The 13,357-nt window shown below is 35.6% G+C and overlaps 1 protein-coding gene across 2 annotated transcripts in view; it reads right to left on the bottom strand.

The window, feature by feature from the left end:
* Positions 1–13,357, bottom strand: part of tenm4 (teneurin transmembrane protein 4) — a 679,712-nt gene that overhangs the window by 169,935 nt on the left and 496,420 nt on the right. For both annotated transcript variants that reach the window (XM_051926453.1, XM_051926452.1), the window contains 2 exons: positions 10,753–10,953; positions 1,399–1,584 (listed from right to left, as the gene is read on the bottom strand). In XM_051926453.1, the coding sequence (XP_051782413.1) occupies positions 1,399–1,584; positions 10,753–10,953 (387 nt within the window). The remainder of the gene's footprint in view (positions 1–1,398; positions 1,585–10,752; positions 10,954–13,357) is intronic.

Consider the following 13,357-nt stretch of genomic DNA (forward strand, 5'->3'; position numbering starts at 1 on the left):
CATTTTAAAAACCAGTGTAAGTAAAACTGCTTAGTAACAGTAAAATGAAAATGTTTACATCAGTTATACTGTGTGAATTAATAAAATGAATAAATGATGCTTATATGCATTCCTGTTACATAAAGTACAACATCGATAGATATCCAAAGTACCACCATTTACCTGTCAATAGTTTTAAAGAATATAATGCATTAGAAAAAATCTAAGTAAATTAAACTACACACAGCAGGACATTGAAAGAAGCAACAGGAAACAAGAGAACAAGAAGTCAGTTGACTGCTGCTGAAAGCGGCATGTTCATTAATCTGAACAAAAATCATGCTGTGGTCAACTATAAAATTAATTTCAAATAGTGAGTAAAGGATTTGGAGAAGAACTAATAAAAATAACACAATTCAATGGGACATATAGATTCAGTTTTAACAGTGTGGTCTCTAAATATCTACCAATAAAATTGCCTATATGACAATGAACCAACCATGACAGATAGATAGATAGAGCTATATTTTGCTTCAGAAGTAACAGGAATAACATTAAGCAGTGTTATATTTTAAAGGTAAATGCATAATAGTTACATGCTTATTACATATAAAATGAATAAAGATACTGCTAAGTACTCAATTTAACCATATATAATCACTTTATGATACACAAGCAAGATAATATATATATTTATATATATATATATAGATAGATATAGATATATAGATATATACATACAGATATTTAAGGAGTATGCTTTTATACTTTAAACGTTTCCTTTGAAATAAATGGACTCACATTATATTATACAGTATCCCTTTTACTTCTAGACTTAATTTAGAGCATTTGGCCAAAGAAAATACATATTTCCAAACAGTTGTGTAAATACTTTGATTAAGAACTAAAAATCTTTATAAATGTCATTATCTAAATGAGACCAAGCTTTGTGATAATTTGCTGTTTGCAGCCACTGTGACTTGTCACATCAGCACATTATCTATCTGCGGATGCTCAATATGCACTTTTTGACCTAGACAAGTGAAGTCAGCGCATACTTTATCACAATGTGTTTTGTCATTATTGCAGCTATGTACATGTGATATGTGTACTGCAAGAAAACATTTTATAAACATCTAGATCTGGTTTACAGTTTGATTCTGAAGGAATATTTAAGGAACAACAATTGGCATCAAGGTTTTAATTGACATAAACATACGCACACACACACACAAAGATAATGAATGGACATCAGTGCGCATTCACACATTAAAATGCATGAAGCCAGACTTAAAATACCTAAGCAAACCTCACCGTGCTCAGCAAAGTTACACAAATTCAATTAAGCATGCAATCCCGATTTATTTATGTTTGTGTACATTTATTTATTTTGTGAATCAAATGATTTTTTCAGCCTACCAATGGTGCAGTGCTCTCCATTCCAACCAGGACTGCATTCACACTTGCCGTCCTTGCATGTTCCGTGCTCGTTGCAGCGTGGGTGACATGCCCTCTGATCACAGGCAATGCCCATCCAACCCTCGTCACAGCGGCAGGTGCCTGACACACAGATGCCATGTCCTCCACAGTCGGCTGCACAAATCTCTGTGGGAGAAATGGGTTGGGGATGCAAAGGAAGACAGAGAAAGAGTCAGTGAGCGAAGCAAGAAGAGGAGAAAAGAAGCTAAAGTTATTGTCAGGGAAAACAGCCACGCTCCACTACCTTGTCCAACAGTGAATGAAAAGAATTCCTGCACCTCATAACAGTAATCCCTTTTGACAATAAGATTCTAATAAGTAGATTACAAAGAAAGGACATGGATTGTAAAGCCCTTTAGCTGACTGATCCTCCTACTTGCCTCTTCCTTCCTTTCAGCCTCCCATCTATTCTTCAGTAAAGTAAAAGAGGGAAGAAAATCCAATTTTAGCTTTTTAGACAAAACTAGAACACATGCTTAATTTAATTAAAAAATGGCTAATGGAATTAGCATGACATCAAGAAGTTACTCAAACCATAAGTAAGTGCTTTACTGAAATCAAAAACATTTGCAAGTCAATGGATGCAAATCATTATTTCATGAAAGCACAAACGCAAATTATAGTAGATGGATTTGCCCTGTGATTATTTCTACTATTATTTAATAATTTATTTTGCTAATTAATTAGAATGTGCTTTTAACATTAACTATCTGCATTCTAATAATTTGTCAGGCTAAGGTTAAATATGGATAAACTTTTAAGTGTTGCAGTTTCTGTTGGACCCCATAAATGCCTCAGATCAGGAGATGCATGCCAAATTAGTTTTGCAGTTTCAGGCTTAGACATATTTTCTTGACTGTCATTCATGCTAATGCTTATTTACAGCTTAATAACAATGTAAACTAACTACAAAGATCTAAACCATATTGGTACCTTTTGTGCTTTAAAGAAAAATATGTATCATAAATTGGCTGTCTACATACATGTAAGTGTTCTGCCAAATTTATTTGACTAAATCATCTGGTCATGGGTGAAATAGTAAATTTATTGGATGCATGGATAATTCCACACAGTTTCTAGCCATAAAGATGTTATGGGATGGAAGCATAAAAAGAAAAAAAATGTATGTTCCATCCACTTGATTCTGCTTCTTTTGTGGTTCACTTGAGCTGCATTGCCTTTAAATTTCATGTATGTCTCCAGATTACATGTATGAAAATATTATTTGAACATTATTAGTTTTGTGTTTACTATATGTTACTAATAGTCTCTGGTTTGTCAGATATTTCACAATATGTGCAATGTGCTGAGCCACCCTGCTGGGAATATAATAATAAATTAAAGAGAACTGGATAATTACCCAAATAATTAACCAGCTATACAAGATCCCAACAACAGTGAAGACAATTATTTAGATAAATACATTAAAAGACATATCCTTCCATTTTTAAATTTTGTTAACCTAATCAGCATTGTAGATAATTGGACCATAAGAAGGCAGCAATGGGAAGCAAATTGACATGGAGGTGAAAGAAGACTGGAGAAAGAACAATGATAAAATGAGTTCTAAATACAGTAACATCCACAATAGTATTAAAAACCACAACAGTGAACTAAGAATAATCCATTTGTTATGCTCAGAATACACTGATTTACTACTTGATCTTTCTACCGAGCTGATGTCTAAGTAATATTTCTTTTAAATGTATAATAATTTATACAGTAAGGCAAAGGCTTCAGTAACATCTAAAAATAGTCAGTATTCGCTTCATAAACTTGTTTAAATTGATAGTTCTCTGATGTTTGTAGCACAGATGTTTCTATGTTCCTCACCTAGCAGTGTGAACTCTAAAAATAAAATGACTAACAAAAGAGGTGAAGCCAATTTTCTCCTGTTTCAATTTAGAGAATACCACAGTCATTTAAATAGAAGGTCTATCAAGCAAAGGATAAAATGAATTACATTCAAGGTTATAAGCCATATTATTCGTCAAAGTAAATGCTGAAAGGTCATGTTTGAATTATTGCACAATTCATATAAGGCTCTGTTAAAAATGAATAGTTAACTATTTTGCTAAAACTAAGGACTCAGGCAGCACTGTTCAAATGCTGCAATGTCACTGTTCAGAAATATTTCTTTGTTTGTCTTTATTCCTCCAAATAAAACATAAGTTATTTAGGCCATGGTCAAAACTGCTGACTGACCTATAACAAGGGCATTTTCCTGGATATGCCCAGCATTCAACTATAAAATGAAACATGGTAAAATATGCTTACTGTTACTCAGACTCAGCTGATATTATAAACATTTAAAGACAGAAATTGATGGGTCAGCCATTAACCTAGGTTGTAAACCTCTAACATACAACACATCAACTTCATTCACAAGGTAGACTGCAAACATTCAATATTTGAATGGTTATTTTTTTTTATTTGTATTTCCAATGAATATGGCAAATATTCTGTTAAAATGTTTAAATACTTCCATCATGCACAAGTTAGAGATTATTCTACAGCAAAATATATTAACCCAGGCATACCTGTGATGTAGTTCTTCCTAATTAAAGCTGTCGACCTGGCACTAACAGTTCCTACAGATAGCATCTATGCATTGACATGGGCCACAATCTTTAACACCAAAATCAGTTTATCTATTAACCTGCTCAAGCCTGTTGAAGTTTATCTAGAGCCGTAGAGTATTCCTGTGGTACCAAGCACAGGTTACAAACTAATTCTAGATGGGGCTGCAATTTATCACAAGAATAATTTACATACCATATATACTTGCGGATAAGTTCTTCCGTGGATAAGTCGGGACTTGATTTTACCATATAATTTCTGGTATTTTATAATGTCGGTCGTATAAGTCGAATGCAGAAAACTCACGCTATTGGTCCCAGAGATTATGATATCCTAACGCCCACCTGAGAGAGGAACCACAGAGCACACTGCCTTTTTTATATATGTATTGTGCCTATGTGACCACATGGTAATACCTGAACTATTCCAAAGCAAAGTTTGCACTGAGTTGTGTTTTTTGAATCTGACACCCACATACCCACCTAATCGTGAGAGCATCCCTTATCTACGATGGAGTGTTCCATCAGAAGAAAATATGGAGCTGGTTTTAAATTAAATGTCATTGAAATAGTGAAAGAAATTGGTAACTGCACTGCTGCAACAAAATTCGATGTGTCCAAGAAACTGATGTGAGATTGGAGGAGGCAAGAAGATGTAAAAAATAAACAAAATTAACTGTCGCATTTTTGAACGGGAGTATAAGTCGGGGTCTGATTTTATGATCAATTTTTTTGGGTTTCAAGACCCGACTTATATGTGAGTATATACGCTAGTTAAAAAAAAAGTTTCAGTAATGGATCTAAAAATAGACAGGTAATTGTTTGTTTTGATTATTAGTACTCCAGTGTTTGTAGCACAGATATTTCTATAACTTGTCACCAAGCATTGTGAACTTAAAAATAAAATGACTGTTTAGGTGTACAGGGAGCCAGAACCCTATCTTTGCAGCATCAGACAGAAGGCATAAAATAACTCTGAATGCCAGTTTATCACAGGGTAGGCTCATAAATACTCAGCCATTTTAGAGTGTTCAGTTAATTGTACCTGCTGTTTTCGGATATGGGATAATACACCTGGAGAAAAACTCACTCCAACATTGGGAGAGCATACAAACTCCAAAAAGACTGGGCTCAGATTTGAAATTCAGAAGCAATAAGGCCCACTGTGCTACACTGCACAATTATCAAGCTCTTATCCACCAGCCCTGAATTAACTAAGTGGGTTACGTACTAGATGATTGGATAGGCATCTGTTTTATTCAGGGTGGACAATTCATCAACATGAATCTAAGCAGTCTAACAATTGGATACTCAGTTTCTGCTGAAGTTAAAACTAAACCAAATATTGTCAAGAATCTGAACATACTTTGAAAGTTCTGATGCTGAAGCATTTGTCATGGTTTTCTTTACTTCTCAGTTGGCTAACTTAATTTCTCTCTTCAATGATCTGCTCATACAAGGTATTACAGGTTACAACAAATTACAAATGCTGCACCAGACTCTTAGTCCTCATTTGACCATCTCATACTGGCTCCTTGTATAATGCTGACATCATGAAAACTTAAGACCGTGGAGATCTGACGGTGTCCATCAAAACATCACTGTTAGATGGAGTTTTGTGGTTCTGTTCTTATGTGTGTTTATGAAGAACTGTTTGTACTGATTTGTACATTCAAACAGAAGACACATCTGTTTTCTCTGGCTGTATAATTGTTTTGCCTTCATTCACAACTTTTAAAATGTCTTCTTTTTATTGAGATAGCAGTAACACAATGCTATTGAAGATTAATTTGGACTGCAAGCAGTACTCAGTCAAACTCTAACCAAAATGGGGCAGTTTGCTGTGAACTTTAACTTTAGCCTTGTTCCTTTACACATTTACACTTTCCTGCAGTTTTACTGTATATTGTAAGCATGTCTGCTCTGCAAATAATCTTTTTGTCTGGGTTTTCCTCTGGGTTGGGTTGTTTAATTGTTGATTTTAAAGTGTCTCTGTTTAAGTGTGGGTGTGTCTACGAGTGGGTCCTGCAATGGACTGGTACCCTTACCAGGGCTTTTTACCTGCCATGTCCCAAGAACTTAAGGATAAGCTCTGACCCACACAACCCTGAAATAGAATTTAAGAATGTTATGTGTGATAGACAGCACGCAGGGACTGGCGTCACGACTGGAGTAGAACATGAATCCTTACCCAGCAGGGATGCCAGTAGCATGGAAGTTACAGGGAAGATAATGCATTCAGGACATTTTATTCCCCAACATGTCAGGCGGCAGCCTCCCTGATTTAGGTTTCCCATTCGGACACCAGCAGGGCATGCTAGGTCTTGTAGTCCCAGGGAACAGCCCTGCTTTATGCCATGGGGGCTGCCAGAGGGAGCCAAAGGGATGCATAAGCCCTTCTTTCTGGAACTTCTGATTGGCCTGGAAGTGCTTCATTCAGGCTATACCCTAGCACCAGAAGAACTCCTGGGTCCCATAAATAAGGAGCCAATTGACTTTAGCCAGAGTAGGGAGGAAAAAGACAAAGCTTGCCTGAACGAGTGGAGAATTGAAAGAAAGAGATGGAAGAGATACAGCGAATTGCTGAATATTGTAGTTGTGGTTGCGGTGTAGAAAACTTTTACTGTGAAAAGTTTTGCAAAGTAAAAAAAACCTTTTATTTTACACCAGAACTTGTATCTGTGCTACTGTGTTGGGCGTTTTGGGAGCTACAATGCCCCCTGGTGACCACATATGGTATGATTATAAATGCTATTAGGATTTATGGCAAGGTAACTGCCAAACTTTGAAAAACAGGGTGCACTTAATAAAGCTTTGCAACTATATAATATAGCATAAAGTACCCGATCTTAAAGTTGAGAACAAGATCAATAGTTTTATTTAATGGTAAAAATATTAGTCTACTCCTTTGCAGTTTATGTAAGTGTTCACAAAATGTTCACGAAGTGCCAGAAATAACAAGAAAATTACTCAGCTAGAAGCAGCTGGTCAGTGCATTGTGATTATCATTTGTGTGTATGTATGTGATAAAAAACCTAATATACTGTACAATATGAGTGCTCAATATAACACCCTGGTTAACAGAACTCGTGTTAAATTAACATATACAAGTAATTGTTTATTATTATGAACTCTTTTAAAATCAAAAACATGATTTTAGAGGCAGCAAAAGAAGTTAAAAAATACTAAATGTCTTCATCCAAAGTTAAATGTAAGGCAAAGATTTATAGAACAACAGTAACTGCAGCCAAAGGGCAATACAAATGTCATCATCATTTACACTGTTCTGTCAAGCGTAATTCTGAGTAGCGACAGTTATCTGCCTTTTGTGTGCCCTTCAGTGCCAGAGCATAGTAAGGAATCTCACATATTAGAAATGCACACTGAACTGATAGCAAGATGACCACAGAAAACAGATTTTACTTTATTTTTTTGCTTTAATAAGTACTGTAAAACATACGCTTAAACCTCTGTTGACATCTTGCACTTACCAGTGCAGCTCCACTGGTGCAATCTAACAATCAGTATAGTCTCAAGTGCTTAATCTCTTTCTTACTAGCTGGCATCAGACAGTTGGAGCACACGTGTACAATGTTACACCGACAGTACCAGGTAATGTCTTTTTTTAGAGTGCTGAAAATACATGTACAAGTACATGTACAACAGAATAAGTATTGCATTAGGTTACTTGTTACTTTAAAAAGTAAATAGATTGTGTAATGGATGTTATTTTTAATACATTACCACCAACACTGCATGGGACCAAAAGCCATCCTGGCAGTATCAGGTGTAAGGAAAGAAGCAGCCACAGATGAACTATCAGTCAATCACTTGACATATTTAGGCACACAACATTGCTCATACTGGGCAGGGCAGAAGAAGAAAACAAGAATTGAGAATTTAAAAGAAAGCAAAGTTTACTGCAAAGACCTTCCATGAAAGATGAATCTTGAGTCTCGTTATATTATGTGTTTAGAAACTGTATAAATGATTCTAACATTATGAGACTACATGGTTTTCTTAGATGATTTAAAGTTTGTGTTTAATTATTTTTTTATGAGTTTTCATGCCTTAATTTTTCTGTGCACTGATCCAAACACATTAGAAGAAGTTTCAGCTGAGGGGCTGCATGCTTAGCCACAAAACAAGGCACACTCAATTAAAAATTAAACACAAAATTTTATACTTATGGCAACAGTATATAGAGATGTTTCCCGACTTTAATGAAGTATATCCCACACCTTCCAGCACAGTGGCCATGATGGACATACTGTAAACAGTTGGCCAGTTCCCTGACAACAACTGATAACAAGTAGCCAATATAAAAATGTAAAAAAAAAATAAAAAAAGTTCTTCAGTACAAACAGGCAGAATTGGCCCTCTTAAAAGGGATCTAAAATACAGTCTGTACATAATATTCAACATTTTTGAGGTGTAATATGTTTCTCACACCAACGCACATTATAATAACAGTTCAGTGATATGAATTATTATTCGTGTGAGTGATCATTTAAAGCGTTCATTTATACTTCACGCTAAGAACGCGTACGCACACGCATGATGGCTGCTATGCGTTCCCAGCGTTCATTTGATGCACCCTCTGAGCACATCTTCAGAAATTAATGTGACACATGTGCGAATTGCAGAACCAGCAAGAAGTCAGAAGGCACAGTGTGATAAAAGTCAGAATGTGATGTCAGAATCTCTGTTTACTATCTACATGTGACAGAAAGCCGCTTTGAGGATCCTCCTGGATTGATGTGCCTGCTTCGATGTTTGATGAATGGTTCGATATGATGAAGCAAAATGCAGACATACAAATGCATTTGTGGTGCTTTTATATATATATATCTACATTTTTTGTGCACCTTCACAACAGCATCAGAATGTATGGCAGTGTATTTGAGCCACCGAAAAAAAAATTAAGGACATGGTGAAAAGGTGTATTCAGGTAATTCACAACACAGCGAAGCCAAACCTGTTCTCACCATGATGATATATCGCACTGCCACCTGGTGGAATCTTCCAGATTTACGTAAAGTACACACACAAGTATGAACTGCACAACGTTTGTGTAGCAGTAGCGTCCGCTGGAGCAATCATCGCCTCGCATGAAATATAAACCTGGCCAAACACATGTGCCTGCAATTCCCTACTTTATCAAGGGAGTCAATTTACCAGTTTCTCCGAAATTGTGTATACATGGGTCAGAACTTCCATGAATATGTGCATGTTCACTTATAATTTCTGATGTTTCCACACGTTTTGAGTAACTTTTTGTGCATATGCAAGCTTTATAAGTGAGACCCCGGGTGTGGTAAACTACAGGGGACCTGTCAGGTTTTTGACATCTAGATGGCCATAAATAGCCTCATTTATTAAGCATTATAAATTAGCATTCCATTCATCAAATACAGATGAACGATTGCCAAAGGCAATTGCAGTATATTTAAACAGGCAAGAATTAATACACACACAGTGGCTTATTAAGCAGTTCTGGATTTACTGTATGAATGTGCTCACATAACAATTTGAAAAAATGCAAAAAAACAATAATAAAACTCCATTCCCTGTCTTATTTCCATTATGAAAATTTGTTTTGTAGTTATTTCCCCCCAAAATTTACAGCAAAATGCACAAACTACAAAAAAAAAATCATCTTGGTTAAAATAACATTTTTTGGCTAGTAGATTTAAGTAGAATTTCTACGACAATATTATCATCTTATCATACACTATGATCTAGTCAGTTAACCAAGTTGATAGAAGTAGAAGTACTTTATAATTTCCTCAGTCTAAAGATGTTATCTATACTTCTAAAAAACCCAAATAAAATATTCACTAAAACACTGAAAAATACTTGCAGTTTTGACCCAAACATTCTAGTAAAGCAAGAACAGGCCATAGTACCAAATCTTGTAAGCAGTATTTTAGCATTAAATGAGCTTACATTTTTCACACGTTCTGAGTGGTATTGCTACAGATTATTTTCTATTACCTGGATTATATAGGCTTTTAGTTGGATGTAAAATGGAAATTTGACAAATATTAACTAAACTAAAGAGATCTTTTAGCACAATAAACATGTATCATGTTGTTTTTAATGAAATGGTGGTTGGATGCTGTTGTATTTCTTAGTATGCAATTTGCTCTAATTGCTGAGAAAGGTGGTGCCACTTTTTTCAAAACACATTTCTGACAGATACAGAGTATCTGCAGCAAGGCATATGAAAGCAGCTAATTGTCCTTTTCTCAGGAACCAAAGGCACTGATTAGCACCCACTATGATGATACACATGGTTTTTTCTATTCAAATTTGCAACAAATGAGCAGAAGATTAAATCACAGAGTGGGTGATTAAACAACACTGATACTAACACTTTATATAATTTTAATTGGCAATGGGATTATATCAATGAAATACTTTTATTTTCATGTCCATTGTTACAAAAAGGAACCAGCAATGCCCATCAACTTAACTCATTTGGCACACTGAATCAGTTTCTTGCACATGTACGTCAAATACTTCTCTCAAGCCTTTTGGTAACCACTGGAATTATTCTACCATTGTAAAACAGGAAAAAAACTCTCATTACCTCTCATTCATTACACTGTGTTTAGATAATCCACTAATCCACTTTCATAACTTCAAAACCTTCTCTAAGAAGTTCAGAGTGAAAACTGAAAAGGTATGCCAATGGTGTACCAGAAATTACCTGTAGAACAATCATGTCCAGTCCAGTTGGCATCACAGCTGCAAGTTCCAGTTTCTTGGAGAAAGGTCCCATGTCCCGAGCAGTGGTCCATGCAGGATGGTCTTGTATTTTCACAATTGGGCCCTCCCCATCCCACAATGCAGTGGCATTCTCCACGAACACATACTCCTCTCCCAGAGCATGTGGGATCCAGGCAGTCCACTAACAGCAAAAATAATAAAAGAAGGAATAAATGTAATGTCACAAGTCATGAAATTATTATTAAATCATATTACTAAATATAGTGCTGCATTCATAAGAGAGAAAACCTGTATATTAATTTTAAGTTTAAACATTCAAACAGAAGAAAAAGTTGTAATATTTCTAAAATGAATGTAACACAATAAATGAACATATCACTAGTATATTTAATTGATCTACACTGAAGAATGTCTTCAACTAGTTAAATATTGCAAAACAAAAATTAAATTTAAGTTTAGAGGGTAATATTTAATATTTTTGTTTTCAATCTGCTTTAAAATATATTTATATAGTACATTTGAGATGCTCTATAATTGCCTGTAGGCAAAATAAAAAAAAGCCTTCACCAAATACAGTCTCCAATTATGAAGCAAGGCAGCTTTAAAAATTTAATTTTGCATCAATTAATTAACTGTTTAATAAACCTCTACTGTCCCAGTTCATAAGTGAGCCAAAATTTTTAAGTGGAGTAGAGGGTATAGGAGTTAATCAATGAATTTATTACTAAAGTAATTGCAATTGAATAATTTCTTATTAGGTTAAGTACACTAATTTAGGTACTGAGAGTGACTGTGGGTGTGTGTGTGAATGGGCTCTGTGATGGATTGCCAATTTGTCAATGGCAGCTTTCTGTTTGGCAACCAGTCCAGCCAGGAGTGGCTCCTGTCCTCTGGAACCTTGAATTGAATTAAGCAGGTTTGAGAATCTTATGCTGCATTAGTCACTTTAATAAAGTGCCATTGAAAAAATAAATGCTTGAGCAAGTCAAAGGCAATTTTTAACTAGTCTTACCTTGCATAGTTTTTAACAAAGCTTAACATGGGACACTTTAACCTGATGCTTGAAGAAGGCTTACGTTTGCTACCATTAATCTAATTTTCTGTTATTGCAACTATTGTGATCTGTCTGTATGAAGATCACATAAAATTAAGACATTTGCCTTTTATGATAGCTTCTAACCAATGCACACATTGCCCAACAGAAACTTTTAAATGTTTCAGTTAGAGATGTGCTGTTAATGAGTAACACTACTTTTTTTGTTTTAAATAATCTATTTGTGGCGGCATGGTGGCGCAGTGGTAGCGCTGCTGCCTCCCTATGTGGAGTTTGCATGTTCTCCCCGTGTCTGCGTGGGTTTCCTCCGGGCGCTCCGGTTTCCTCTCACAGTCCAAAGACATGCAGGTTAGGTGGATTGGCGATTCTTAATTAGCCCTAGTGTGTGCTTGGTGTGTTTGTGTGTGTCCTGCGGTGGGTTGGCACCCTGCCCGGGATTGATTCCTGCCTTGTGCCCTGTGTTGGCTGGGATTGGCTCCAGCAGACCCCTGTGACCCTGTGTTCGGATTCAGCGGGTTGGAAAATGGATGGATGGATAATCTATTTGTTGAACATGACTGCATTCAACAGATTCATATATTCATTTAGTCTGAGGCCTTGTACTAAATTAAGGACTATTGTGCTTTTACTTTAGTGTTTTTGAACTAATTAAACATAAGAAATTTACTGAAACAAAAAGTATGTCAATAAAAGAAGACCATAAGAGAATCCCATTATTTAAATATATATCAAACTTAAAGTGAAATATTTTGTGCACTAAATTGACCTGAAGCAATAATAACTAAATAAAACACATAAAGGTAATACCTCCTCTTCCTAAAATGCTTTTGGAAAAGCTTCATTCTTGAAGTAATTTTCTGAACATGTTTACAACAACATTACACACAAGACAGTGATTGGCTTTGGACGGACCATCACTCCACTACACACTTACTCAATCTTGCTCATAGTGGGCCAACTTAGAATGATTAATCAATTTAATGTTCATGTCTTTGGGACAAAACACATACAGTACCAGGCAAAAACCTATCCAAACAAGACAAGACCTTCATAAAACTTCACACATACAGCTCATGCATGGACTGGGATTTGGACTCAGAGGCTATTAACAATGATCATTTCTGCTGCTTGCATTTCCATGACATTTCTATACTGTAACAAGCTCTTCCAGACAGATTTTCAAAAAATTTTCTTCATCTTTTCCCCAGGGAGATGTGGTGGCGCACTGACTAGTACTGCATCCTAGACTGTATTTCAGCTGCACAGCCTGAACAGTAAATGCTAAAATAATGGGCCTATTCCTGTTAATGGTTGCAAAGGAGCCAACATTTATTATTCAAGCTTACATATACAGTAGTTCAGCACATATTGAATTGTAAAAAAAGAAACAGAAAACCAAAAAAAAATTCCTACATGAATAAAGTTTTCATATAACTAAACAGGTGACATAAACACATGGAAAATGAATGTTGATGAAACAGCACATTCCACTGAACTGAGCTGTCTCAATTTGTTATCTACTTACTGTATA

Source organism: Erpetoichthys calabaricus, chromosome 4 (genome assembly GCF_900747795.2).
Source record: "Erpetoichthys calabaricus chromosome 4, fErpCal1.3, whole genome shotgun sequence".
Taxonomy (NCBI): Eukaryota; Metazoa; Chordata; class Cladistia; order Polypteriformes; family Polypteridae; genus Erpetoichthys; species Erpetoichthys calabaricus.